Source organism: Salmo salar, chromosome 09 (assembly GCF_965601325.2).
Source record: "Salmo salar chromosome 09, fSalSal1, whole genome shotgun sequence".
Taxonomy (NCBI): Eukaryota; Metazoa; Chordata; class Actinopteri; order Salmoniformes; family Salmonidae; genus Salmo; species Salmo salar.
In genome coordinates this window covers 26,230,676-26,257,339 of record NC_138299.1, presented here as the reverse complement: position 1 = coordinate 26,257,339, position 26,664 = coordinate 26,230,676, and the positions used below count along the sequence as shown (strand labels likewise).

The 26,664-nt window shown below is 43.4% G+C and overlaps 1 protein-coding gene across 10 annotated transcripts in view; it reads left to right on the top strand.

The window, feature by feature from the left end:
• The window catches only part of LOC106610960 (kinesin light chain 1), a 52,783-nt gene that overhangs the window by 7,725 nt on the left and 18,394 nt on the right, over nt 1–26,664 (top strand). For 9 of the 10 annotated variants that reach the window (XM_014210690.3, XM_045723514.2, XM_014210694.3 and 6 more), the window contains exons 2-7: nt 20,098–20,365; nt 20,626–20,856; nt 20,996–21,074; nt 22,638–22,866; nt 23,022–23,109; nt 23,645–23,746. In XM_014210690.3, the coding sequence (XP_014066165.2) occupies nt 20,099–20,365; nt 20,626–20,856; nt 20,996–21,074; nt 22,638–22,866; nt 23,022–23,109; nt 23,645–23,746 (996 nt within the window). In that variant the 5' untranslated portion in view covers nt 20,098. Of the gene's footprint in view, nt 1–20,097; nt 20,366–20,625; nt 20,857–20,995; nt 21,075–22,637; nt 22,867–23,021; nt 23,110–23,201; nt 23,264–23,644; nt 23,747–26,664 lie in introns of all 10 variants that reach the window. The other variant, XR_006770975.2, reaches the window with a different exon arrangement.

Genomic DNA, 26,664 nt, shown 5'->3' with positions numbered 1-26,664 from the left:
TTACATTTTTAAATGCATTTTGTCTTATTTTACTGTTAAATGAACCTCGCATTGTTATACATGGCATTTTTGTAAATTTTACATTTGTCTTGGGTGGGCTTCAAAATGATCATTACTAGAGGTCGACCGATTATGATTTTTCAACGCTGATACCGATTATTGGAGGACCAAAAAAAAGCCGCTACCGATTAATCGGCTGGAATTTAATATTTTGTATATTTTTTTTTATTTAAATTTTAACATTTTTTTATAAATTGTATTTTTTAAATGTATTTGTAATAATGACAATTACAACAATACTGAATGAACACTTATTTTTAACTTAATGCATCAAAATCAATTTAGCCTCAAATAAATAATGAAACGTGTTCAATTTGGTTTAAATAATGCAAAAACAAAGTGTTGGAGAAGAAAGTAAAAGTGCATTATGTGCCAAGTAAAAAAGCTAACATTTACAGTGGGGGAAAAAAGTATTTGATCCCCTGCTGATTTTGTACGTTTGCCCACTGACAAAGAAAGGATCAGTCTATAATTCTAATGGTAGGTTTATTTGAACAGTGAGAGACAGAATAACAACAAAAAAATCCTGAAAAACGCATGTCAAAAATGTTATAAAATGATTTGCATTTTAATGAGGGAAATAAGTATTTGACCCCTCTGCAAAACGTGACTTAGTACTTGGTGGCAAAACCCTTGTTGGCAATCAGAGGACAGACGTTTCTTGTAGTTGGCCACCAGGTTTGCACACATCTCAGGAGGGATTTTGTCCCACTCCTCTTTGCAGATCTTCTCCAAGTCATTAAGGTTTTGAGACTGACGTTTGGCAACTCGAACCTTCAGCTCCCTCCACAGATTTTCTATGGGATTAAGGTCTGGAGACTGGCTAGGCCACTCCAGGACCTTAATGTGCTTCTTCTTGAGCTACTCCTTTGTTGCCTTGGCTGTGTGTTTTGGGTCATGGTCATGCTGGAATACCCATCCACGACCCATTTTCGATGCCCTGGCTGAGGGGAGGAGGTTCTCACCCAAGATATGACGGTACATGGCCCCATCCATCGTCCCTTTGATGCGGTGAAGTTGTCCTGTCCCCTTAGCAGAAAAACACCCCCAAAGCATAATGTTTCCACCTCCATGTTTGACGGTGGAGATGGTGTTCTTGGGTCATAGGCAGCATTCCTCCTCCTCCAAACACGGCGAGTTGAGTTGATGCCAAAGAGCTCCATTTTGGTCTCATCTGACCACAACACTTTCACCCAGTTGTCCTCTGAGTCATTCAGATATTCATTGGCAAACTTCAGACGGGCATGTATATGTATTCTTGTGCAGGGGGACCTTGCGGGCGCTGCAGGATTTCAGTCCTTCGGCTTAGTGTGTTATCAATTGTTTTACTTGGTGACTATGGTCCCAGCTGCCTTGAGATCATTGACAAGATCCTCCCGAGTAGTTCTGGGCTGATTCCTCACCGTTCTCATGATCATTGCAACTCCACGAGGTGAGATCTTGCATGGAGCCCCAGGCCGAGGGATATTGACAGTTCTTTTGTGTTTCTTCCATTTGCGAATAATCGCACCAAATGTTGTCACCTTCTCAACAAGCTGCTTGGCGATGGTCTTGTAGCCCATTCAGCCTTGTGTAGGTCTACAATCTTGTCCCTGACATCCTTGGAGAGCTCTTTGGACTTGGCCATGGTGGAGAGTTTGGAATCTGATTGATTGATTGCTTCTGTGGACAGGTGTCTTTTTTACAGGTAACAAGCTGCGGTTAGGAGCACTCCCTTTAAGAGTGTGCTCCTAATCTCAGCTCGTTACCTGTATAAAAGACACCTGGGAGCCAGAAATCTTTCTGATTGAGAGGGGGTCAAATACTTATTTCCCTCATTAATTAGTAGTATTGAAGAAGTGGGCTTATTTGGAATATGCATGGACTGAAAGGGTACATTCACCACCCATTAAGCCCTGCTTGAACTTTTCACATATTTTATCAAATATTTGTCATATAAAAGTCATAAAGATTCAAATGAGAGATTTTTATTACAAGAATTAGAGCAGTACATGTTAGAAATGTGAACTTAGATGTTGGTGTGCTTAATAGGTACACATCTTTTCTACATACTTTTGTTTTTTGTCTTAATTTTACAGTGAAAGCTTTTCCAAGAAATGTTTTGCGCTGTTTGGACCGAAAAAATGCTTAGGATTAAATTGGCAGACAAATTCCTGCATCTAAAACCTCAACTCTGAGAGCTTGTCTGAGGTGATGGTGGTGTTAACTGCCAGTCAATGATTTCATGCATGGAGGTCTAGAGGTGCCTTCTGTGCAGCACTCTCACTTGGCTCAGACAGTATGAAGTTGATCTCTGTCGGTCACCTGTGGTCTATTTGTTTTCTAGACATAGCCTACTGTATGCATTCATTCCCTAAAGCCTTTCAACACCTTATTCTGCAGTATTGTGCAGGGAATTTGTTCATTTGAGGATCCTACCTCCCCTCTGCATCTCCATAACAGCAACAAATTTGACTCCAGGGAAGTGCTTGTATGTGTTTTAACACCCCTTTTAAGGACACTGAGTCTCCCCGGGCTATGCTTTAATCCAGATTTACATTTTTAACGATAACATCAAAATACTTCCCTCTTCCTCCCTATGGTCCTTTTTGTTCTGGGTTTCATCTGAAGAAAGAAACAAAAACTAGAGCATGAAAGTTTGATACAGAAAGAAAATGGCGAATGGTGGCTGGCCTGCTGGCTAAGTTGGCTGGCCTGCTGGCTAAGTTGGCTGGCCTGCTGGCTAAGTTGGCTGGCCTGCTGGCTATGGTGGCTGGCCTGCTGGCTATGTTGGCTGGCCTGCTGGCTAAGTTGGCTGGCCTGCTGGCTAAGTTGGCTGGCCTGCTGGCTAAGTTGGCTGGCCTGCTGGATAGGCTAATTGAGTCTGCATGCACTTTCTTGCTGTCCTACAGTTACAAATAACACCTCCATTCAGACAATTAAATTGGAACTGACAGCGTTTTAACTACTTTGCAGATATCAAACAATCATAAAATCGGTCATATCAAATTCCCAGTTTATGCTACAAAACTAACTTTATAAGATGTTTTAAAAATATGTTTGTTGTGTATTGATATTCTAGTTTTGTCTCTTTAGGGCACCTGTAATCCCCCTTGCTGAAATCCCCCTATGTTGAAATGTTTGGAATGTTCTTCCCGTGAAATGCATAAAAAAAATGCCCACGTTAATTTCTACTCCCGTCTCATGTCATGTCCTTATGTTAGTTGTATAGCACACTGTATTACTTATACAACAAAACTGGCGACAAGGAAGAAACATTCTCGTGTTTGTGCTCATTATCTTCGGCAGAAAGTCGGTTAAATTTGTTTAGTTTTTTCTCCGCTGTAGAAAGACGCAAACAAAACGTGAAGCTAGCCAGTCGAGTGATGCTAGCTAGCTTTTGATGTCACAGAAACGAGAGCCTCGAGGGATAGGAAGAGTTTCACTGCGGGTGAAAGTGAAGTTATCTTCAGTTAAAAGGGGTCCGTGAGTAAGGGACCGTCTGAAAAGTGTGAGAAAGTAAAATAAACCGAAAATGTCTGCGTTGGTTGGAAATATAGGAACATTTGATGAATCTGTGGAACAATGGAGTTCTTACACAGAACGTTTTGAGTACTTTGTTGGCAAATGGAATTAAAGCAGAAGTTGTTGTGCCAACATTTTTGACTGAATGTTTTTCCTCCCATAACAATCTACTGCGCAGCCTAGTAACACCTGAAAAACCTGGTGATAAATCATATGATGAAATTGTGGCTACCTTAACCTCTCTAGGCTAGGCGGGACGAATTCGTCCCACCTACGTAACAGCCACGGCTATCCTGTGGCGCGATTTTCAAAACCTTAAAAATCCTATTACTTCAATTTCTCAAACATATGACTATTTTACAGCCATTTAAAGATAAGACTCTCGTTAATCTAACCACACTGTCCGATTTCAAAAAGGCTTTACAACGAAAGCAAAACATTAGATTATGTCAGCAGAGTACCAAGCCAGAAATAATCAGACACCCATTTTTCAAGCCAGCATATAATGTCACCAAAACCCAGAAGACAGCTAAATGCAGCACTCACCTTTGATCTTCATCAGATGACAACCCTAGGACATTATGTTATACAATACATGCATGTTTTGTTCAATCAAGTTCATATTTATATCAAAAACCAGCTTTTTACATTAGCATGTGACGTTCAGAACTAGCATACCCCCCGCAAACTTCCGGGGAATTCGCTAACATTTTACTAAATTACTCACGATAAACGTTCACAAAAAGCATAACAATTATTTTAAGAATTATAGATACAGACCTCCTCTATGCACTCGATATGTCCGATTTTAAAATAGCTTTTTGGTGAAAGCACATTTTGCAATATTCTAAGTACATAGCCCAGGCATCACGGGCTCGCTATTTAGACACCCGGCAAGTTTAGCACTCACCATAATCATATTTACTATTATAAAAATGTCATTACCTTTTGTTGTCTTCGTCAGAATACACACCCAGGACAGCTACTTCAATAACAAATGTTGGTTTGGTCCAAAATAATCCATCGTTATATCCGAATAGCGGCGTTTTGTTCGTGCGTTCCAGACACTATCCGAAATAGTAAAGAAGTGTCACGCGCTTGGCGCAATTCGTGACAATAAAATTCTAAGTATTCCATTACCGTACGTCGAAGCATGTCAACCGCTGTTTAAAATCAATTTTTACGACATTTTTCTCGTAGAAAAGCGATAATATTCCGACAGGGAATCTCCTTTTCGGCAAACAGAGGAAAAAATCCCAAAGGCGGGGGCGGTCGGGGTCACGCGCATAAGCTAGTGTCTCTTGATGGGCCACTTGAGAAAGGCGATAATGTGTTTCAGCCTGGGGCTGGAATGACGACATTCTGTTTTTTCCCGGGCTCTGAGAGCCTATGGAAGACGTGGGAAGTGTCACGTTAGAGCAGAGATCCTTAGTAAATGATAGAGATGGAAAAGAAGTTCAACAAATGGTCAGACAGGCCACTTCCTGTAAAGGAATCTCTCAGGTTTTGACCTGCCATTTGAGTTCTGTTATACTCACAGACACCATTCAAACAGTTTTAGAAAATGTAGGGTGTTTTCTATCCATATGTAATAAGTATATGCATATTCTAGTTACTGAGTAGGAGTGGTAACCAGATTAAATCGGGTATGTTTTTTATCCAGCCGTGTCAATGCTGCCCCCTAGCCCTAACAGGTTAACCTCTGGGGCTAGGTGGGACGCTAGCGTGCCACCCGTGGTGCACTCCATCAACAGCAGGTGCATTTCAAGAGCGGCAAATTTGAATCCAAATAAATGTCAAAATTCAAATTTTTCAAAAATACAACTATGTTACACCATTTGAAAGATAAACATCTCCTTAATCTAACCACGTTTTACGATTTCAAAAAGGTTTTACGGCGAAAGCATAAATTTAGAGTATGTTAGGACAGTACATTTACAAGAGTTGTGTGTAATGTTTTGTCAAGTCAAAGACAGGGTCACCAAAACCATAAAACCAGCTAAAATGATGCACTAACCTTTTACAATCTCCATCAGATGACACTCCTAGGACATTATGTTAGACAATGCATGCATTTTTAGTTCTATCAAGTTCATATTTATATCCAAAAACAGCGTTTTACTATGGCATTGATGTTGAGGAAATCGTTTCCCTCCAATAACCGGCAGTCAAGTCAGCGTCACAAATTAAATAATTAAAATTAGAAAACATTGGTAAAATATTATATTGTCATTTAAAGAATTATAGATTTACATCTTTTGAACGCAATCAACTTGCCAGATTTAAAAATAACCTTACTGGGAAATCACACTTTGCAATAATCTGAGCACTGCGCCCAGAAAAATACGCGTTGCGATACAGACTAGACGTCATGTTGGGGAGATCTAAAATCGAAAATACTATGTAAATAATCCATTACCTTTGATTCTCTTCATCAGATGTCACTTCCAGGTATCACAGGTCCATAACGAATGTAGTTTTGTTCAAAAAAGCTCATCATTTATGTCCAAAAATCTCCGTCTCGTTAGCACATGATGTAAGCCAGCCGGACTTCTCGTCATGAACGAGGGGAAAAAATATATTTCCGTTCGTTCAAACATGTCAAACGTTGTATAGCATAAATCATTAGGGCCTTTTTTAACCAGAACATGAATAATATTCAAGGTGGACGAATGCATACTCTTTTATAACGTATTGGAACGAGGGTACCCAACATGAACTAGCGCGCCAGGTGTCTAATGGGACATCATCGTTCCATGGCTCTTGTTCGGTCAGATCTCCCTCCAGAAGACTCAAAACACTTTGTAAAGGCTGGTGACATCTAGTGGAAGCAATAGGAAGTGCCAAAATATTCCTAAACCCCTGTGTTTTTCAATGGGATAGGTTTAAAGTCAATACAACACATCAGGTATCCACTTCCTGTCAGAAAATGTCTCAGGGTTTTGCCTGCCAAATGAGTTCTGTTATACTCACAGACACCATTCAAACAGTTTTGGAAACTTTAGAGTGTTTTCTATCCATATATAATAAGTATATGCATATTCTAGTTACTGGGTAGGATTAGTAACCAGATTAAATCGGGTACATTTTTTTTATCCAGACGTGCAAATGCTGCCCCCTAGACCCAACAGGTTAATCTAACCACACTGTCCGATTTCAAAAAGGCTTTACAACGAAAGCAAAACATTAGATTATGTCAGCAGAGTACCAAGCCAGAAATAATCAGACACCCATTTTTCAAGCCAGCATATAATGTCACCAAAACCCAGAAGACAGCTAAATGCAGCACTCACCTTTGAAGATCTTCATCAGATGACAACCCTAGGATATTATGTTATACAATACATGCATGTTTTGTTCAATCAAGTTCATATTTATATCAAAAACCAGCTTTTTACATTAGCATGTGACGTTCAGAACTAGCATACCCCCCGCAAACTTCCGGGGAATTTACTGACAGTTTGCTAAATTACTCACGATAAACGTTCACAAAAAGCATAACAATTATTTTAAGAATTATAGATACATTACTCCTCTATGCACTCGATATGTCCGATTTTAAAATAGCTTTTCGGATGAAGCACATTTTGCAATATTTTAAGTACATAGCCCGGCATCACAGCGCTAGTTATTTAGACACCCACGCAGTTCAGCCTTCACCAAAATCACATTTCCTATAAGAAACATTTTCTTACCTTTCTTGTTCTTCGTCAGAATGCAGTCCCAGGACTTCTTCTTCAATAACAAATGTAGGTTTGGTCCCAAATAATCCATCATTATATCCAAACAGCGACGTTTTGTTCGTGAGTTCTAGACACTATCAGAATGGTAATCCATGGTCACGAGCATAGCGCATGGCGTGACAAAAAATGTCTAAATATTCCATTACCGTACTTCGAAGCATGTCAACCGCTGTTTAAAACCAATTTTTCTGCCATTTATCTTGTAGAAAAGCGATAATATTCAGACCGGGAATCTGCAATAAACTAAACAGCCGAATTAAAATACTCCACGGGGGCTAATCGCGCACGCGCCTCACTCCATTGTCACCTAATGGGACACTTGAATAAGATGATAATCTGTTTCAGCCTGAGGCTGTCTCGTCAACCTTCATGATTTTCCCGCGTCCTGAGAGCCTATTGGAGCCCTGGGAATTGTCACGTTACAGCTAAGATCCTTACTTTTCAATAAACAGATGCAAGACGCACGACTCCTTGTCAGACAGGCCACTTCCTGCATGAAACCTTGTCAGGTTTTTGCCTGCCATAGGAGTTCTGTTATACTCACAGACACCATTCAAACAGTTTTAGAAACTTTAGGGTGTTTTCTATCCAAACCTGAACAATAATATGCATATTCTAGCTTCTGAGTTGGTGTAGGAGGCAGTTAAAAATGGGCACATATTTTTTCCAAAATTGTCAATACTGCCCCCTAGCCCAAACAGGTTAAAATACAAGGCAGGAGGTGGCAAGCTATGCTATCGCTGTGGGAATCCAGGTCACCAAGCAGAGGAGTGTTGGTGCAAAGAATTAGACTGCAGAAGTTGTGGAAAAAAGGGTCACATCGAACATGCATGTAAAAACAAAAAGGGACAATCAAAGGTACTGAACAAAGGAAAAGTGACTTCAGGGAGTACAAAAAGAAAGTGCATAAAATGGAGCACACAGAGGATGAACAAAGTGATTCTCTTTCTGAAGGGGAAGAATCTTTGCATGTTTTGTCCATTTCAGACATGGACACGGATACTGGGTGACACCACTACTGGATGGAAACGCAATACGGATGCAAGTGGACACTGGAGCAGCTATATCTTTGCTGTCTGAGGCTGTATACAAGGAGAAACTACATCACCTCACACTACAGCCCACAAAGATGACGCTGAAAACATACACCGGTGAGATTGTTCCAGTGAGAGGAAGTGTGATTTTTACAGTGGAGCTCAACAAACAGAAGGTAAAGCTACCACTCTACATTGTGAAAGGCAACCATCCAGCATTGCTAGTACACACATGGCTGGAAAAGATCAAACCAAACTGGCAGAAATTCACATGGTTGCAAAAGAGGACACAAACCGACAAGGGATATTGAGGAAACACGCGGATGTGTTCAAAGGAGAACTTGGCTGTATGAAAGACATAACAGTTAAACTGACCATGAAACCAGACAGCAAGCCAAAATGCTTCAAAGCTAGACCTGTCCCATACGCCATAAAACCTAAAGTTGAAATTGAGCTAAACAGACTAGTGGAGAGTGGGGTATTGGATCCAGTGAATGTTAGTGAATGGGCTACACCCGTTGTTCCAGTCATTAAAAAAAAGATGGATCACTCAGACTCTGTGGTGATTTCAAAGTCACCATTAACCCAGTCTCGACTGCTGAAAAATATCCACTACCCCTCTTTGACGACCTCCTTTTCTCGTTTAGCTGGAGGACAAAAATTCAGTAAGATAGCCCTGACGTAAGTTTATCTACAGATGCATGTGGACCAAGAGTCACAAGAACTGTTGACCATAGTGACTCACAAAGGACTGTACAGGTACTGGAGGCTTCCTTTTGGAATCACCTCAGCTCTGGCCTTGTTTCAGAGAGCTATGGACCAGATACTGAGTGGGCTGACTGGGGTCCAATGTTACCTCTGATCTACTCATCACCGGCAAAAATGAGCAGGAGCACCTGAGAAACCTGAACTCTACACTACAGAGATTGGATGAGTACGGTCTGAGGGTCCGGAAGGACAAATGCGAGTTTTTCCGACCCTCTATTGAGTACCTGGGCCACGTCATCGACAGTTCGGGGCTCCACAAGGCGCCATCGAAGGTGAAGGCCGTTGCGGAAGCTTCATCCCCACAGAACGTGAGTCGGCTGAGATCATTCTTAGGACTACTGACATACTACGCAAAGTTTGTGCCAAACCTAGCTAACATGTTAAAGCCGCTGCGTGAACTTTTGAACAAAACCAAACAGTGGAAGTGGACAGACAGATGTGAGGAGGCCTTCAAGAAAGTGAAAACAGCCTTAGGGCCTCTGACTGAGCTAACGCACTTCAACCCCAACTTGCCATTACAGTTGGCATGTGATGCATCGCCTTATGGCGTTGGTGCGGTTGTCTCAGACATCATGCCATCAGGTGAAGAAAAGCCAATTGCTTTTGCATCACGGACCTTAAGTAAAGCCGATAGCAATAATGCACAGACAGAGCGTGTGAAGCACTCGCCATTGTGTTTGGAGTTAAGAAATTTCATCAGTGAATTGTGGCCGACAATTCACACTGCTGACGGACCATAGACCCCTCACCTCATTCTTTGGTCCCCACACCGGCATTCCGTCGCTTGCAGCCAGCTGCATGCAGCGATGGGAGTTATTGTTATCTGCTAACCAGTACGATATCAAGTACAGAAGGTCTGAGCAGCACTGCAATGCAGATGGCCTCTCAAGGCTTCCCTTACCTAGTGAGGAGAAACGAGCTCACAGTTCAGTTTGGATGCTTGCTATGGGGATTTCGAGTCATCATACCGCCGCCACTGAGAAGGCAGGTGCTTGAAGAACTCCATTCAGGGCACTGTGGCATGGTGCGAATGAAGGAGATTGCACGCAGCTACTTTTGGTGACCAGGTTTGGACGCAGCTATCTAAGACGAGGTCAAGTCATGTTCTGCATGTCAAAAGATGAGGAACATGCCTCAGGTAGCGTCACTACACCCATGGGACTTCCCAGAGGGGCCTTGGCAGCGAGTCCACATAGACTATGCAGGCCCACTGGAGGATCGTATGTTCTTTGTCGTAGTTGACGCACACAGCAAATGGCCTGAGGTCACAGTGATGAAGAGCACCTCAGCGGAGAGAACCATCGAAGAGCTCCGGTCAATCTTCAGTCGCTTCGGCTTGCCAACACAACTCATTAGCGATAATGGCCCCCAACTGGTGTCTGAAGAGTTCCGGTCATTCATGGAAGCAAATGGAATTCAGCACATCAAGTCAGCGCCGTATCACCCTGCAACGAACGGCCTCGCTGAAAGGTTTGTCCAAACGATGAAGCAAGCTTTAAAATCATCACAAGGGAATGGCTCCCTCTATAGGCGCCTAAACACCTTCCTGTTAACCTCTTACATCTAGACGTTCCGCTAGCGGAACACCTGCTCCAATATCCAATGATAGGCGTGGCGCGAATGACAAATTCCTCAAAAATACAAAAACTTCCTTTTTTCAAACATATGACTATTTTACAAGATTTTAAAGACAAGACTCTCCTTTTATCTAACCACACTGTCCGATTTCAAAAAGGCTTTACAGCGAAAGCAAAACATTAGATTGTCAGCAGAGTACCCAGCCAGAAATAATCAGACACCCATTTTTCAAGCTAGCATATAATGTCACAAAAAACAAAACCACAGCTAAATGCAGCACTAACCTTTGATGATCTTCATCAGATGACACGCCTAGGACATTATGTTATACAATACATGGATGTTTTGTTCAATCAAGTTCATATTTATATCAAAAACCAGCTTTTTACATTAGCATGTGACGTTCAGAACTAGCATACCCCCCGCAAACTTCCGGTGAATTTACTAAATTACTCACGATAAACGTTCACAAAAAACATAACAATTATTTTAAGAATTATAGATACAGAACTACTTTGTGCAATCGAGGTGTCCGATTTTAAAATAGCTTTTCGGTGAAAGCACATTTTGCAATATTCTGAGTAGATAGCCCAGCCATCACGGCTAGCTATTTTGACACCCACCAAGTTTAGCCCTGACCAAACTCCGATTTACTATTAGAAAAGTTTGATTACCTTTGGTGTTCTTCGTCAGAATGCACTCCCAGGACTGCTACTTCAATAACAAATGTTGGTTTGGTTCAAAATAATCCATAGTTATATCCAAATAGCTGCGTTTTGTTCGTGCGTTCAAGACACTATCCGAAGTGTAAATAAGGGTCACGCGCACGACGCATTTCGTGACAAAAAATGTCTAAATATTCCATTACCGTACTTCGAAGCATGTCAACCGCTGTTTAAAATCCATTTTTATGCCATTTTTCTCGTAAAAAAGCGATAATATTCCGACCGGGAAAGCGTGTTTACGTACAAAGAGAGAGAAAATAAAAGCATGGGATCCCCTCGTGCACGAGCCTGAGTCTCATAGTACTGTGACCGGCCACTATCCAAACGCGCTAATGTTTTTCAACCAGGGCCTGCAAAGCCACGATTCAGCTTTTTGCCGCCTTCTGAGAGCCCATGGGAGCCGTAGGAAGTGTCACGTAACAGCAGAGATCCCCTGTTTTGGATAGAGATAATCAAGAAGGCCAAGAAATGGTCAGACAGGGTACTTCCTGTACAGAATCTTCTCAGGTTTTGGCCTGCCAAATGAGTTCTGTTATACTCACAGACACCATTCAAACAGTTTTAGAAACTTTGGAGTGTTTTCTATCCAAAGCTAATAATTATATGCATATTCTAGTTTATGGGCAGGAGTAATAATCAGATTAAATCGGGTACGTTTTTTATCCGGCCGTGAAAATACTGCCCCCTAGCCATAACAGTTTAACCTACAGAAACACTCTCCATGCTACAACCAAAGTGGCACCTGCATCAGCCACGATGAAAAGACAGCTTCACACTCGACTTGACCTCCTGAGACCTCCAAAGACTAAACAGGTTGTACAGACACAGCAGAGAGCACAGGTGGAGAGACGGAGCAAAGCAAAGACAGAAGCGTCATAACTGGAGAGAGAGTTCTTACTCGGAACTACTGCAAAGGTCCAAAGTGGATACCAGCCACAGTGGTTGCACAAACGGGGCCTGTGTCCTACACAGTTGACACACCGGAAAACATCATCTGGTGGAGACACGTGGATCAACTGTTGCCAGGAACCAACCTCAGAGATGACTCCTCTCAAACAAACCAAGATCAGCTACTGGAGACCTACCATGACTACGAACCTGAACATCAACTGCAGCAACATACAAATGTGGAAAGTGCTCCAGACTCACCTGAACCAGCCAGAGTGTCTACTCAGGGTACTGTTGCACCCCAGTCTGGGCATACACCATCACCACTCAGACTCAGAGATAATGTGACTGTAGACTCACCTGTACGTCGTCATTACCCTGCGAGAGAAAGACGACCCCCTGACAGGGTGACTATTTAGTTCAGACTAACCTCCGACATTGGGGCAGAATACACCCCAGGGTTAAGTCTGGGCACTGAGGCAGTCTACCCTCTTTCCCTAGTTCAGAAAGAGAACTTATGTTCAAAAGAAAACAATAGGCAAAACAGTGAATATTTACTTTTTCCTTATGAGTCATCAAAAGTAAAGGGGGAGGAATATGTTGTGTATTGATATTCTAGTTTTGTCCCTTTTGGGCACCTGTAACCCCCCCCCCCCCTTGCTTACCTACGTTGAAATGCTTGGAATGTTCTTCCTGTGAAATGCATTAAACAATGCCCATGTTAATTTCTACTCCCTTCTCATGTCCTGGCCTTATATTAGTTGTATAAGTAATACAGTGTGCTATACAACAATGTTATATTGGGCTCAAAATTCCATGACGTACGGTAAGGCATTGTTGTCAGAATAGTTGGATGCAGTTCATTGCATGATTCATATAATTCACCAATACATTTCTTGGTAGTCCAAAAAATATTGCTATCATGTTTAAGACACAGCGGGTCTGGTACGTTGTTTGCTGCTCGACTCATTCGGGATGCTTCAGTTTCCAAATTTTGGACAAAAACTGACAAATGTAATTAAGGCTGGGAATGTCAATACAATCAAAATAGCAAGGGCTAGTTTGAGTAACTGACTTTTTCCCCATAGTTTTTTCGGTGGCTCCAGCTAGAGATGCAGGTCATTTGGTTAGCTAGCAAGAAATGAGAATTGCTTTGCTAGCTAGCTATGCTGAACTTGAACAACATATCTAGTTATCATATTTCTTGCGTTCGTAAATTCACTCTAGCTATCTACTCTGATTTCAGTGTGCCAGAGCACAGAATAACTGATGTTTTTACGAATGTGTAACACGCTGAATACGACCGGTGTCAGTAAATGTCAGCAAAAAAAAAAGTTGTATTTATAAAGCCCTTTTTACATCAGCAGATGTCATAGTGCTATACAGAAACCCAGTCTAAAACCCCAAACAGCAGCATGACCAGGTGGACTGGGGACAGCCACGAGTTATGAGAGAGAGAAAAAAAGACTGACCCTAGCCCCCCGGCACATATACTATTGCAGCATAGATACTGGGGGGGCCGGGAGACACTGTGGATGATACCCTCGGACAAGGCCAACCAGGCAGGATATAACCCCACCCACTTTGCCAAAGCACAGCCCCCATACCACTAGAGTGATCTCAACAGACCACCAACTTGCTACCCTGAGACGAAGAGTTACTCCACCGCACGAGCCCGAGGGGGCGCCAAACCCGTACAGGAAGATCACGTCAGTGACTCAATCCACTCAAGTGACGCACCAGTAAGCCAGTGACTCAGCCCCCGTAATGGGGTTAGAGGCAGAAAATCCCAGTGGAGAGAGGGGAACCAGCCAGGCAGAGACGGCAAGGGCGGTTCGTCGCTCCAGTGCCTTTCCGTTCACCTTCTCACCCCTGGGCCAGATCACACTCAATCATAGGACCTACTGAAGAGATGAGTCTTCAATAAAGACTTAAAGGTCGAGATCGAGTCTGCGTCTCTCACACGGATAGGCAGGCCATTCCATAAAAATGGAGCTCTATAGGAGAAAGCCCTTCCTCTAGCTGTTTGCTTAGAAATGCTAGGGACAATGAGGCCTGCGTCTTTTGACCGTAGCATACGTGTAGGTATGTACGGCAGGACAAAATCGGAGAGATGAGTAGGAGCAAGCCCATGTAACGCTTTGTAGGTTAGCAATAAAACCTTGAAATCATCCCTAGCCTTAACAGGACGGCAGTGTAGAGAGGCTAGCACTGGAGTAATATGATCAAGTTTTGGGGTTCTAGTCAAGATTCTAGCAGCCGTGTTTTAGCACTAACTGAAGTTTATTTAGTGCTTTATCCGGGTAGCTGGAGAGTAGAGCATTGCAGTAGTCTAATCTAGAAGTGACAAAAGCATGATTAGCTTTTCTGCATCATTTTTGGACAAAAAGTTTATTATTTTTGCAATGTTACGAAGTTGGAAAAAAGCTGTCCTTGAAATATTCTTGATATGTTCGTCAAAAGAGAGATCAGGGTCCAGAGTAACGCAGAGGTCCTTCAGTTTTATTTAAGATGACTGTACAACCATCACGATTGTTAGATCCAACATCAGATCTCTTTGTTTCTTGGGACCTATAACTAGCATCTCTCATAGCAGTGAAAGTTGACATTGTGTTTCCAAATGACATCACCAAGAGGTAGAATATATTGTGAGAACAATAGTGGTCCTAAAACGGAACCTTGAGGAACACGGAAACCATCTACAGAGAGGGAGTCTGTAAGGGCATCTAGGAATCTTTGGGTTGTCCGAGAATTTAAAGGCCCGTTTTTGATAATCCTTGGTTGGGGTTTAAACTGTCGTAAATGTTAGCAACACCTCTGCCTTTGCGGGATGCGCGGGGCATATGGTTACTAGTGTAAACAGGAGGAGAGGCCTCCTCATTTAACACAGTAAGTTCATCAGTCTTGAGCCATGTTTCTGTCAGGCCAATCACATCGATATTATGATTAGTTCATTGATTATGACTGCCTTGGAAGTGAGGGATCTAACATTAAGTAGCCCTATTTTGAGATGTGAGATTGTTAAGGCGAACACCGCCATGTTTAGTTTTGCTCAACCTAGATCGAGGCACAGACACTGTCTCAATGGGGATAGCTGTGGTGATTTGATTAAATTGTTGCCAGCAGCACAGTTAGTCACTAACGCTCTAGATAACATGTAAACAGCCTATCCAGCTCTGCTGTCCCAGACAAGTTTTTGAGATCGGAGACTAAATCCCCATATCGTTGACTACTTGGGGTGCACGGCCGTCACTGACGCTTGTTTAATGTGAGCAGGTCAAAGACGCAATCTAAGGGCTAGCGATCTCGTCTTTGAAAAGTCCCAGACGTCCCAATATTTTCAAACATGTTTGATTTTATCTGCACAAAATCTGCAATGCTCTTGTATTGTGAGATGTACAACAAGTTTTGAAAATGGTGATCAGCAATAGCAAATGAGAGCTCGCCAGTGAGATGATGCCGTTGTTTCGCATCACACATATGTAGACTCTCGATCAGGAGCGATGACTACTACGAGTATGCGTTTCTACTTGCCTTCAACCAAAGCCAGTGTCAAATCTTTACATCTCTGAAATTCATAAGCAATGTTATTCAATTCAAAATGTTGGCTAGATATTTCAACTCTGTATGGCAAGCGTGAATGTCTGACTGAACGTTTGAGGCTGTTTTGAGCCACAGCTCATAGCTACGTTAAATCAAGTCACATTGTCTTCGAAACAGCATGGTATCGAGAATCATCACGACCAAGTGAAGCATCTTGTAGTGTGTGACCACTGTCTGTGCCACATCGTTTAGTGTACGCACCACTACGTTGGCAACACGCGCTCAAAATCCTAACGTTGCTGAGTTTTGTAAGTCATGTGGTGTCCACCCAGCTTAAAATGGTCAGAGTGAGGTGTTCTCTCATTTGTGTCTGAAAGTAGCTAGCAAGCTTGCCAACTTTAGCTAGTTAGCTTGGGTGCTTGACTGCCATTGTAAGGAACACTCGTATCAACCCTACCTCTCGTCGAGAGCATCCAGTGTCAATAGTGCAGTGTGCGCTCTTAACTCTCGGAATTTACGAACAGCGTACTCTGACACACTGGAGGCAATTTACGAACGCACCCTTAGTTGCCAATCAAATGTATTTGGTATTGATCAAATGGGCGTGCAGGCAGGAGAGTTCCCATTCAGTTGTGAAAATGTGGGTTGGGACATGCATTGGCAGTGCAATTTTGACGACCAACTATCTGAAAATGTTTGAAAGGGTTTATCTAATTCCCTTGTTAGATTTGAGCTAATCTTCCCCTGGCTAGCTTTCGTTGTTGATCTTGTTGATGTGCATAACTGAGGGGGGAGAGCCTACCCTTTTCATGGTTGTTTGATCGATAGGACTGTAAAGTTCCCAAATGTAAGAGGACTGTGGTATTTACACTACCGTTCAAAAGTTTGGGGTTACTTCGAAATGTCCTTGTTTTTGAAAGAAAAGTAACACATTTTGTCCATTAAAATAACATCAAATTGATCAGAAATACAGTGTAGACATTGCTAATGTTATAAATGACTACTGTAGCTAGAAACGGCTGATTTTTTTTAATGGAATATCTACATAGGCGCACAGAGTAGAGGTCGACCGATTTTATGATTTTTGATCGATACCGATTTTATTGGAGGACCAAAAAAGCCGATTCCGATTAATCGGCTGATTTTATTATTTTTATTTAATTTTTGTTTATGTATTTGTAATAATAACAATTACAACAATACTGAATGAACCCTTTTATTTTAACTTAATATAATACATAAATAAAATCTATTTAGTCTCAAATAAATAATGAAACATGTTCAATTTGGTTTAAATAATGCAAAAACAGTGATGGAGAAGAAAGTAAAAGTGCAATATGTGCCATGTAAAGAAGCTAACGTTTAAGTTCCTTGCTCAGAACATGAGAACATATGAAAGCTGGTGGTTCAATATTCCAACTTCTTCAATATTCCCAGTTAAGAAGTTTTAGATTGTAGGAATTATGACGCGTCGACTATTTCTCCCTATACCATTTGTATTTCATATACATTTGACTATTGGATGTTCTTATAGGCACTTTAGTATTGCCAGCCTAATCTCGGGACTTGATAGGCTTGAAGTCATTAACAGCGCTGTGCTTCAAGCATTGCTAAGAGCTGCTCGCAAACACAGTAAAGTGCTGTTTGAATGAATGCTTACGAACCTGCTGCTGCTCTATGAAATATCAAACCATAGACTTAATTATAATAAACACACAAATACGAGCCTTTGGTCATTAATATGGTCATATCTGGAAACTATTTCGAAAACAAAAAGTTTATTCTTTCAGTGAAATAATTACGGTCTTTGTTAGGAAGAAACACAGTTCGCAACGAGCCAGGCGGCCCAAACTGCTGCATATACCCTGACTCTGCTTGCGCTGAGCACAAGAGAAGCGACACAATTTCCCTAGTTAATATTGCCTGCTAACATGCATTTATTTTAACTAAATATAAAGGTTTAAAAAAATACTTATTTGTATTGATTTTAAGAAAGGCATTGATGTTTATGTTTAGGTACATTTGTGCTATGATTGTGCTTTTTTCACAAATGCGCTTTTGATAAATCTTCACCCGTTTGGCGAAGTTGAATTAGGCTGTGATTCGATGATAAATTAACAGGCACCGCGTTGATTATATGCAACGCAGGACAAGCCAGTTAACTACACATGGTAGATGATATTACTAGGTTAACTAGTGAAGATAGATACATTTTTTTTATTTTTTTTACAAGATAAGTTTAATGCTAGCTAGCAACTTACCTTGGCTCATTGCAGCCACAAGGTCCTTTTGACGCTGCACTCGCGTAACAGGTGGTCAGCCTGCCACACAGTTTCTTCATGGATTGCAATGTAATCGGCGTCCAAAAAGGCCGATTACCGATTGCCTTGAGAACTTGAAATCGGCCCTAATTAATCGGCCATGCCGATTAATCGGTCAACCTCTAGTACAGAGGCCCATTATCAGCAACCATCACTCCTGTGTTCCAATGACACGTTGTCTTAGCTAATCCAAGTTTATAATTTTAAAAGGCTAATTGATCATGAGAAAACCCTTTTGCAATTATGTTAGCACAGCTGAAAACAGTTGTGCTTATTAAAGAAGCAATAAAACTGGCCTTATTTAGACAAGTTGTATATCTGGATCATCAGCATTTGTGGGTTTGATTAGAGTCTCAAAATGGCCAGAAACAAAGACCTTTCTTCTGAAACTCGTCAGTCTATTCTTGTTCTGAGAAATAAAGGCTATTCCATGTGAAAAATTGCCAAGAAACTGAAGATCTTGTACAATGCTGTGTACAACTCCCTTCACAGAACAGCGCAAACTGTCTCTAACCAGAATAGGAGTGAGAGGCCCCGGTTCACAACTGAGCAAGAGGACAAGTACATTAGTGTCTAGTTTGAGAAACAGATGCCTCACAAGTCCTCAACTGGCAGCTTCATTAAATAGTACCTGCAAAACACCAGTCTCAACTTCAACAGTGAAGAGACCACTCCGGGATGCTGGCCTTCTAGGCAGAGTTCCTCTGTCCAGTGTCGGTGTTCTTTTTCCCATCTTAATCTTTTCTTTTTATTTGCCAGTCTGAGAGATGGCTTTTTTTTTTTTTTTGCAACTCTGCATTGAAGGCCAGTATCCCGGAGTCATCTCTTCACTGTTGACGTACTATTAAATGTTCCCAAAATTTAAACGATGATGGATCCTCCAATTCTGGTTTATCGATCCCACCACTCGCCATCTACATAGTTCCCGGCTTCGCCTCACAAAAGGATAGTTTGAAATCCGCCTCTTAAGATTAGAATTTTGATTACAACATGCACATAAGCTGTAGTTGTTTTAACGGAATAGCCTATGTTTTTTCAGCTCATATTTACGAGGCAGTGGCATACAACGCAGCGTAGGCATAGCCAAAGGCCTAGTGTTTATATTTTTTTTGATGTATTCATTCGGGTTTCTGATGTGTGAATTGGGCATAAGGTTTCTGGTTCGAATCCTAGCCGACTAGGTAAAAAATCTGTCTATGCCCGTGAGCAAGGTACTTAACCCTAATTGCATTTGGCGCGTCTGCAAAATTACTAAAATGCACAATGTAAATCAATGTATGTGGTGATAGTCTTTGAGTTGGACCTTTACATCTATTCATTGAGCGTTATAAAGGTTTATTCGCCAGGTGGGAGAAAGATTTGGGAGGGGCCTGGATTTGCCAGTGCCAGCGCATTTCTCAAACATTGTGTTCCAGAATGCTCCACTGCTCTCTCTGTCCAAGGTTATTTACGTCATCAATACCTCAGCTTGGCTCTGTGTTTGAACAGGCAGAAGTCAGAGCAGAAGGTCTTCAAATACATTGCCCAGACACCTTTCTTTCTCGACTTACCATACATCACGGTCTGTCTTCAGCACAAAAGCCCTGCTTGTATGTGTGTCATTGGTTGATAAGCACAGACCTAGTTATTTGCCCGACGCAGACACACGGAGGAGCATATTGATTGAGATGGGCTAGATTAAAGTGGATGTTGGAAAGGCTGTCTGATGATAAAATGTAATACTGCGCCCAGCCGCGGGGACAGAAGTTATATCAAGCAAAAGTGTCTGAGTCTCTAACACAATGGATACAGGTCAAATGTAAACAAATATGGTGTAGGGCTAATGCATTTAGCGACAGTGAATTAAAGGGACAGCATATTTATAATGTACTTAGGCCAGGGTATCTGTACTTCTGACAACTAAATCCATTCCTCTTCTTTGTGTCTGGTACAGGATGCGTGAGAACATGTCCACCATGGTGTGTTTGAAGGAGGAGGAAGACCCTGGGGAGAAGCTGTCCCAGGATGAGATCATCTCCAGGACCAAGCAGGTGATCCAGGGCCTGGAGGCTCTGAAGCAGGAGCACAACTCTATCTTGGAGGGCTTGCTGGGCACGCTGCGCTGCCTGAAGCGGGAAGACCAGGGTGTCCTGGTGGAAGAGAAGTCCCTCATGATCCGCAAGTCCCTGGAGATGCTGGAGCTGGGCCTGAGCGAGGCACAGGTCAGTACACTGTTTGTCTGCTACACACTTCTGGACCTGGGGGAGCTGGAGCTAGAGCCCTCTGGGATCTGATCGAATTAACCTGCAAATTAGACAGCTAGATGGAGAACCCACAGCCACCTACTACTTCAATGGTCTGAGTGTCAGTAAACTAGACTGAAACAGAGGATTATACATTCATTTACCACCAGTGTTCTCAGTGTTCTTCCTCGACCCCTTGCCTCACCGCTACCCCTGTTCCCCTGCTGTGTTTGTCCCAGGTGATGATGGCGCTGTCGGGCCACCTGACCTCTGTGGAGTCGGAGAAGCAGAAGCTGAGGGCACAGGTTCGTCGGCTGTGCCAGGAGAACCAGTGGCTGAGGGACGAACTGGCGGGCACCCAGCAGAAGCTGCAGAAGAGTGAGCAGAGCGTGGCTCAGCTGGAGGAGGAGAAGAAACACCTGGAGTTCATGAACCAGCTCAAGAAGTACGACGAGGACCTGTCGCCATCGGTGAGTTAACCCACACCATACACAACATGCCCACGCGCAGGCAGGCTGACGCAAACACACACACCCCACTGCTTTTCATCTGCCGGGTTTACTCTAAATGACAATAACAATCACTGCCTTCTCTGTTTTCCTCTGTTAGGAGGAGAAGGACTCTGACTCCAGTAAAGAGAATCTGGATGATCTGTTCCCAGACGACCAGGATGACCAACCTCCTGGCAGTGAGTGTCTTCTTCCTATCCCCATGTCTCTCCGTTCCTCCCCTCCCATTCTCCTTCCTCGTTCCCACTTTCCCTCCCCACTACCATTGACTGGTCCCTCTAACTACTTTCTCCTCCTGTTGGTCTGAAAGGCCTGATCACTGTGAGCTTTACAGTACTATTAGACAGCTGGTTGAGTGTGGAAGCAGGCCAAATGGAAATGGACCCAGTGAACCAGATCACACAGGCACCAGGTTGGGTTCACTCCAGCAACCAGCATTTACAGGAGAGGATCTGAGGCACAGACAGACAACCACTCCCCATTTAAGCGGATGATTATGGACAAAATTAAACAAAAGGGATCCTACGTACATTACAATATCGTATAATGATCCTACACAGAACCACATCCAACAAATGAAGTAAGACATATCGGTAATCTACATTAGTACACTTTAAATCCCTGCAATGTGGTACATCTCCAGTAATTGCTCCACCGCATAGAGAGCTAATGAGATGCAGATAGGGCTGTGGAAGAGGGAGGGGGGAGCAGGATCTCTAGTCCTTTGTTGTGTTTGTATTGGGATATTATTACTTTATTTTAATCTGTGTTTCTGGGGGGGGGGGGGAGTGGGTAGTGCCAGGAAGCTCTCCAGAGTGCGGGGGAGGAACACATCATCAAATGATCCTGAGTACGCTCACATTAATCCTGCTATCACATGAAGCAGAGCTGACTGAGACAGCCTTCTGTGTCTGTATGACATGATCCTGGGCTGGTACTGTTATAGTGAAGTGGGTTAGACTCCTCTACTGTCCTGACTGCTACCTCCTTGATAGGCTCTTAGGTCCCTATAAGTGCGGTGCTGCAGTTGGTACAATGGGCCCTGGCTAAAGGTGGATTGTATGTTTTTAGGTAGTTGCAGTGCGCTGTATTTGCACTGTCACTTTCAAGTAGATATCTTTGGTTTGGCCATGCATGTCGATAGGATTCGTCACTCTAGTGCGAGTCGACTGAACGCCTGGTACTTCCTTTGTAGGGCGTGGATGATACCAGTATCCAAATATTTTTTCCATGGCAAAAATGAAAACACGAAGCAGACCAAACATTTTTGTCCTTTAAAAACCTGCTGTATGTAAAATATTGTGTATTTTAGCTTGGAAAGTAAATGTGACTCTGGATGACAACATAATGTTTGTTTCCAACATCACGGCTGTTTTCCTAAAGAAGTTAAATCCACTTTGTGTTTTGTTTCCTTGTGGTGATACTAACGAGTATCGCAATACTGGTATCGTACCGGCCCTTTTCCTGTGTGGTGGAAAGTGTTCTTACTGCAGAGGACAACTCCTTCTTCAGCCCACTGTCCCTCCTTCAGAGGTGATACAGAGCTGTGGGCGTCTAATGAGAAACAATACTATAAAAAAAAACATGTTTCGCTTATTATTTACTACGCTAGTGTGGGTATTCGGACACGTCCAGTGTCTGTTTCTCCAGTCCAACATTAATAGTGTGTGTTTGAGTGAATAGTCCATGTGAGTAATTGATGTTATGTTAACCCCTTGCCCCCCTGCTCTGTGTGTCTCTAGTCCAGCAGCCCCACGGTAGTGCAGCAGCAGCAGCAGCCCAGCAGGGAGGCTATGAGATCCCGGCCCGCCTCAGGACCCTTCACAACCTGGTGATCCAGTACGCCTCCCAGGGCCGCTACGAGGTGGCCGTGCCCCTCTGCAAACAGGCCCTGGAGGACCTGGAGAAGACCTCCGGACACAACCACCCAGACGTGGCCACCATGCTCAACATTCTGGCCCTGGTCTACAGGTCAGCTTGGAGGAGGGGCTCTGGGGGGGTGGTTGGTATTGGGTGTGAATCAGTTATAGTCAATATAATACACCGTGGTAATTGACCTCATTGTCAGAGAACCACGGTAACATGCTCCATGGCTTCTCTCTCTCTTTCTCGCTCTCCTCTTTCAGGGACCAGAATAAATACAAAGAGGCAGCCAACCTGCTAAACGACGCTCTGGCCATCAGGGAGAAGACTCTGGGCAGGGACCATCCAGCGGTGAGTGATGTTTCTCATCAATCTCTGTGTCTCAGCAGTATGTCTGTAACCAGCCAGGCAGGCAGGTCCACTAACTGTGTCGACCCCAACAGGCTTGTGTCTCTGACTCTACCTGGACATCCAGTTCCCTCAGTGCAGACTCAGAGCAGCAGAGGTTAGGCTCTCTATCCCCTTTCCGCCTCCATGTGGGCACCAGACCACTCCAGTCAAAGGTCACTGTGGGCCCCTCTGTGGTCTGGTGGGCTGAGTGATGTGCACGTGGTGGAGATTCATCCTGCTGATTGGGATATAATTACAGAGCAGTAATCACTTCCTGTTTCCCCTGTTTGGTCTTCCTCTCGTCGGTCGGTCACACCTCTAACTTACCAAATCAATTGCACTCTGCTGCCATGGTTGAGTCTTGCGGTCACTCACTACTACACACGGGCACAGATGATTGAGGCTGTCTCAAGCGTGGTATTTTTATATTACTGTGTGTGTGTGTGTGTGTGTGTGTGTGTGTGTGTGTGTGTGTGTGTGTGTCTGTCTGTCTCAGGTGGCTGCTACACTCAACAACCTGGCTGTACTCTACGGGAAACGGGGGAAGTACAAGGAAGCGGAGCCCCTTTGCAAGCGGGCTCTGGAGATCCGGGAGAAGGTGGGTCAGAGGGCATATGTCACCACAAGGCATTGTGGGTATGGAGTGCTAATACTGCAGAATGATCTGGATTCCTGCTCCTCTCCAAGTAAATCTTGCTCAAGTTTCAATGGACTTTTCAGTTCTTTGGAAAGTTTTCTTCTTTGTCAAACATTAAAAAAAATGTTTTACTTATCTTCTGTGTATATGTTCCCCCCTGTAATCACCCCCTCCTCTCCTAAGCCTCCCTATAGTTTTGTGTTGTTCAGAGGAACTGTGACTTTGGAGAGAGTTTAAGTCCTGTAAGGGGTTCATGATATTTGGCTGTGCAAAATTGGATTTTTATAAAGGAGAAGCTCAGCAGTCCTGGAGATGCAAAGTGCTGTGTCTCTATTTATCCATCTCCCTTTCTGTTTCGCGTTCTCTCTCTCTCGCCCTGTGCCTTTTCCCCTCATGCTCACTCTGTGCTAAGAATGACTTGTCGACTCCTGTGCTGGAGAGCACAGAGCTTAAGGACAGCTGAGACATTTTATTTATATTATCCACTTCAACTCTGATAAAGCTCTCTCTCAAGGTTAGAGATTTGCCACCCAGCTTTCGCAACAGAGGAAGGAAGACAGCTTTGCTGATACAGGAGGAATTTTCCTGGCAGTTCTTTATTTTTATAGCTATTGCTTTTCCCACTGTGTGAGCTGCTTGAGTCATTGGTTTATCCCTATGGGTGAAGACTAGGAGGAGGAGGTGGACAGAGGGTCTCGCTCTACAGAGTACCCCAGTAACAGGCACTAACCCTGGCTCGAGTTCAAAGGCATCACTCTCCTCAAAAAAACTCAATCAATATATCACCCAGACCTTGCTGTCTTGTATTCCCTGTTGAAATCCTATACTTTTAATGATGTTTACAGTAAACTCTTCAAATGTACCTAGAAACTTCACAGGAGAGAGGGGGAGTGAGATTTGTACACATCCAGCAGCACAGGTTGCTTTGAAAACCTCTTACTATTGATCATTCAGACAGAAACCATCAATCAGAGAGACTCTAGTCTACCTCATCAGTAAGCCTCTGTCAGTCACTGCATAGAAGGGAGGGAAGGGCACTCTTTCCCTGCTAATGAGCAGTGAGTCTCTCACTCCTAACTCCCAGTCTCTGTGTCTCTGAGTCAGACAGAGACAGCGTTAGTCCTCTGCTCCATCCTCTGTCCTCACCCAACCCATTAGTGATACCACGCCTCTCCTCCAGCTCTGCTCTGACTTCACCCTCTTATTCTCTTATGATATTTAGCCTAGCCAGCAAACATAAAGGACAGAACTGAGATTATTCTTCAATCCAAAGTAATGGGGATGGCGTCCAGTGTTTTCCATAAGCACCGGCTTAGACCCATTGTCAGCCAGCTACATTTTCCACTTCATATGATCTAGGCAACTTTTCATTTAAAAGTTTCAATTCACTAGTCCGTCGAGCTCTCTCCCGCTAAAATGAACTATATGCATCTTCTAGCGATCTATTGATGGGACAGGCGCCTGTCGGTCACAAAGCGAGCAATGACAGGGAAACGCAGCAGAGAGGAAGTGGCGAAGCGAGAGGTTTCAATCGCACCAAAATATATCCGAAATAAGCCCAGTACGTCTCTATGGGCTTATGGTGGACCTAAGCTTGTCGCCTGCCTTCCCGCTTTTGGGACAACGACTCCCATTATTATGGCGGAGACATGAGTATCTTGTCATTATATCAAGATCTCTGGTTGCAGTCAAATTCCTTTACATGGAGGAGGGAGAGAAAGCATGAAGCTCGTGAATATGCATGTCCCATGTAATGTACAGTGCATTCGGAAAGTATTCAGACCCCTTGACTTTTCACATTTTGTTACGTTACAGCCTAAAATGGATTAAATAGCCCCCCCCCCCCATCAATCTACACACAATACCCCATAATGACAAAGCGAAAACAGGTTTTTAGAATATTTTATTTTAATACATTTGCAAACAATCACAGTTACGTAAGTATTCAGACCCTTTATTCAGTACTTTGTTGAAGCACATTTGGCAGTTATTACAGCCTTGAGTCTTCTTGGGTATGACACTACAAGCTTGGCACACCTATATTTGGGGAGTTTCTTCCATTCTTCTCTGCAGATCCTCAAGCTCTGTCCGGTTGGATGGGGAGCGTTGCTGCTCAGCTATTTAAGTCACTCCAGAGATGTTCGATCGGGTTCAAGTCCGGGCTCTGGCTGGGCCACTCAGGGACATTCAGAGACTTGTCCCGAAGCCATTCCTGCGTTGTGTTGGCTGTGTGCTTAGGGTTGTTGTCCTGTTCCAGTCTGAGATACTGAGCGCTCTGGAGCAGGTTTTCATCAAGGATCGCTCTGTACTTTGAGCCTTTCATTTTCCCCTCGATCCTGACCAGTGTCCCAGTCCCTGCTGCTGAAAAACATCCCCACAGCATGATGCTGCCACCACCATGCTTCACCGACGGGATGGTGCCAGGTTTACTCCAGACGTGACGCTTGGCATTCAGGTCAAATAGTTCAATCTTGGTTTCATCAGACCAGAGGATCTTGTTTCTCATGGTCTGAGAGTCCTTTAGGTTCCTTTTGGCAAACTCCAAGTGGGCTGACATTTGCCTTTTACTGAAGAGTGGCCTCTGTCTGGCCACTCTAGCGTAAAGGCCTGATTGGTGGAGTGCTGCAGAGATGGTTGTTCATCTCAGAGGAACCCTGGCGCTCTAGGAAGAATCATGGTGGTTCCAAACTTCTTCCATTTAAGAATGACGGAGGCCACTGTGTTCTTGGGGACCTTCAATGCTGCAGAAATATTTTGGTACCCTTCCCCATATTTGTGCCTCGACACATTCCTGTCTCGAAGCTCTACGGACAATTCCTTCTACCTCATGGCTTGGTTTTTGCTCTGATGTGCACCGTCAATTGTGGGACCTTATATAG